The sequence below is a fragment of the Belonocnema kinseyi genome, chromosome 8 (assembly GCF_010883055.1).
Source record: "Belonocnema kinseyi isolate 2016_QV_RU_SX_M_011 chromosome 8, B_treatae_v1, whole genome shotgun sequence".
In the NCBI taxonomy this organism is placed as follows: domain Eukaryota; kingdom Metazoa; phylum Arthropoda; class Insecta; order Hymenoptera; family Cynipidae; genus Belonocnema; species Belonocnema kinseyi.
Window position 1 is genome coordinate 24,823,604 of NC_046664.1, and position 3,159 is coordinate 24,826,762.

General features: G+C 35.1%; 1 protein-coding gene across 1 annotated transcript in view; it reads right to left on the reverse strand.

Annotated features, from left to right (window-relative positions):
* Positions 1-2,783: 2,783 nt before the first annotated feature.
* The window catches only part of LOC117178861 (apolipoprotein D-like), a 5,427-nt gene continuing 5,051 nt past the window's right edge, over positions 2,784-3,159 (reverse strand). The window contains exon 5 of the mRNA XM_033370369.1: positions 2,784-3,015. Coding sequence (XP_033226260.1) covers positions 2,859-3,015 — 157 coding nt within the window. The 3' untranslated portion in view covers positions 2,784-2,858. The remainder of the gene's footprint in view (positions 3,016-3,159) is intronic.

The window sequence follows — 3,159 nt, forward strand, 5'->3', positions numbered from 1 at the left end:
GCTGAATCTGGGAAGAAGAGCACGGCAAAGTAAGACTGAAGTGTCAAGATTTCAGCATCAGAGGTAGCAACAGGCAGCATTCTCCTGGCACACGAAGAAAAACGTAAGAAATGAATTTTTGTAATAATAATCGCAAAAACACGGCATACGAAAAAGCGAAGACGTTTTGGGGCGATGTTATAAGACGTTTCATTCGTGAAAACGATTTCTGTTTTAAATGTTTAAGAATTGGTCATACAGAGCGAAAGTGTAGAGTAAAGGTGACGCGGACATAACAGGTGTAAGTAGCGCCGGGTAAACAGTAAATTCAAAAAAGAACAAAATCTTGCTACTTTTTCATACTCGCACGATGTATATGTATACAAACGATGCGTGTTGTTCTGCATTCCGAAATAAGAGAAAAGGAAGCTAGAGTAGTCATTGATAGTAGCTGGCATAGATCGTATATTCGCAGCAATGTAGCAAAGTTTTTAGGTTATACCCCTATCGCGAATAAACAAGTGACACATTCATTGTTCGGCGGGTTGAATACGGATAGTCAGCGACATAATGTTTTTTTGATTCGCATGAGGAGTCATGACAAACAATACTTTCTGACTTAGCGCCTGAACTCAGAAATTACGATAATACTATTGATGTATTAGGAGCGGATGTTGCAGCAAAAAGGATGACGGGTGAAAGATTTGAGTTGAGCAACAGCCTTGTAGCTTGTGAAACTATGTTAGGTTGGACTCTCATGGGGAGAAATCCCGCGGCCGAGCGAACAGTTGCAGCTACTGTCACTCTGTCTATGTTTGTGAATACAGAGAAAATTTCCGACTTGTAGAGTTGCGACGTTTGAAATATCAAAGATCCGACTGAAAAGGCAAATCAATTTGTAAAAGAGCAGATCGTGGATCATCGCTCAGTCGTCAAAGCAGAGAGCACAACGTAAATACGACCTGTATTTGATGCGTCAGCAAGCGTTATGGGTTTTCCCTCCCTGAATCAATGCCTTGAAAATGGGCCGAATTTAATTGAGTTGATACCTTCGATATTGCTGAAATTTCGGGAACACGAGCTAGATGTTTTGGCTGACATTCGCCAAGAATTTTTACAGATCCGGATAAATCCTAAAGATCGCGATTATTTGAGGTTCTCTTGGTTTGTTGACGTTGGGTTGAAAATTTTTCGGCATGAGCGTGTAGTGTTCAGTATTACGTGTAGTCCGTTTTTATTGGGTGCCGTTTTGAAACTGCATTTTTCGAACTTATTGCAAGCTGCGGCTGAAGGAAAAGGCGTATGGTCTCAAGAAATTATTGAAAAGTTATGTAAATCCTTTTATGGAGATATGAATGTGACGTGGGTGTCACTAAGCATTCGATTTTGTCGCTGCGCATAAAGTTTTTGATCCGATCGGTTTTACTTCGCCCGTAACTCTATTTCCCAAATTGTTGCTAAAAGATTTATGGAAGCAAAAAATTAATTGGGATACCCCCGTAGATAAAGAAACGCGAGAAACTTTTTTACATTGGAAAGAACAGCTACCGTATTTAGGAGAGATCGAGATCGTGAGAAAGTTCGGCACAGGTGCATTCTCTATTCATACATTTTGTGATGCCACTAAATCGGCGTTTTCTGCTGTAACCTTTTTGCGCGTGTAGGATGAAGAGAACGTAAAATTATTTTTTATTGGTGCGCAAACACGCGTTTCCCCAGAAGGTTTATCAATCCCAAGTTCAGAATTATTGATTGCATTTATAGGTGCTCGACAGACTAGAGAAATCTTAGATACCCTTAGTTACACCGACGTCCCCATGTTTTACTATTCGGACTCGATAACTGTTTTGGCGTGGATTCAGCGAGATATACAGGGGGTTGTTTGATTGAAAATTAATATTTTTTGGTTAACGATTCCACCATTTTGTTTAAAACTTACCTTTTTTGGTTAAATTTGACTACTTCGTTGAATATCGAACTAAATTTATAAAGTTAATTTTTTTTTTGTTGAAGATTTATCATGTTAGTTGAGGATTCAACTATTTATCTAGAATCTGAATCTGTCCTTTTGGTTGCAAACTAATTATTTTCTCGCCAACTCTATTTCAGTAAAAAACCAGCTTATTAGTTAACAGTTAAATTATTTATTTGCACGTTTTGTTTTTTGTTCAAAATTTATATTTCAGGGTTAAAAATTAAATCGCTTTCTAGAAAAGTCGTATTTTTTGTTGAAAATTGACGTACTTTGTACAAATTCATTATGCTAGTTAAACATTCACCTCTTACGTTCAAAATGAACCTTTAGCTTGAAAAATCGAACTTTTAGTTTAAACATTTCAAAAAAGGTTGAACTATTTTGAAAAAAATTGATTTTTTTGTGAAAAGTTCAACAATTTTATTTTTTGTTGAAAAATGCTATTTTTTAGTAAAATATTCAACTTTTTAGTTGAATTATCATTATTCGGGCCAATTTAGGTCCCGATTGCCACAACCTATTACAAAACGATAAGATAATCTGGAAAGTCTATCCTGTACTCGATCACAATGGATCCACAGCAAATGGACCCGGCTCGAAGGACTAAATACTCGTGAAATATTATAACAATTGGTAATTGTTTACAAATAATTTTATTTTTTTTAATTTAGGTTTTCGACTATTTTCCACCGGCATATTTCCTGTTTTTTAACGCAAACAATTTTAAATTACTTTGAAAATTTTTCCCTGTATTATTTCCTTGAAAAAGAATAATTGTTTATTTTATAATCAAATTCTAGACCTGACTACTTTTTATTTTTTTAATAAGAAGAGGGATATTCTTTCAAATAGACAAATAATGAAAATTATTCAGTTTTATTATTTAGATCAAATTAACAGTCATTTAAGCGAAGTTAGTGATAACGCCGTTGCATTTTTTTTGATCTGTATGAATAAGGAAAGTTCTGCTGAAACCACTGGCGTCAAAGGTCTTGTATGCCTTCTGAAGAACTTCTTCGCTGGGAATGCGTTCTCTGGTCAGGATCCGCGCTTCTTTTGTGCTGAAATTATATTTATAATTATTAGATATGGAATTAATTAATGATAAATGAAAAATAATAATAAATGAATAACGAAATAAGAAAATACGAAAAAGAGGACAAGCGAGTGAGAGAGACAGAAATAAATAAGGAAGTTTAAAAAAA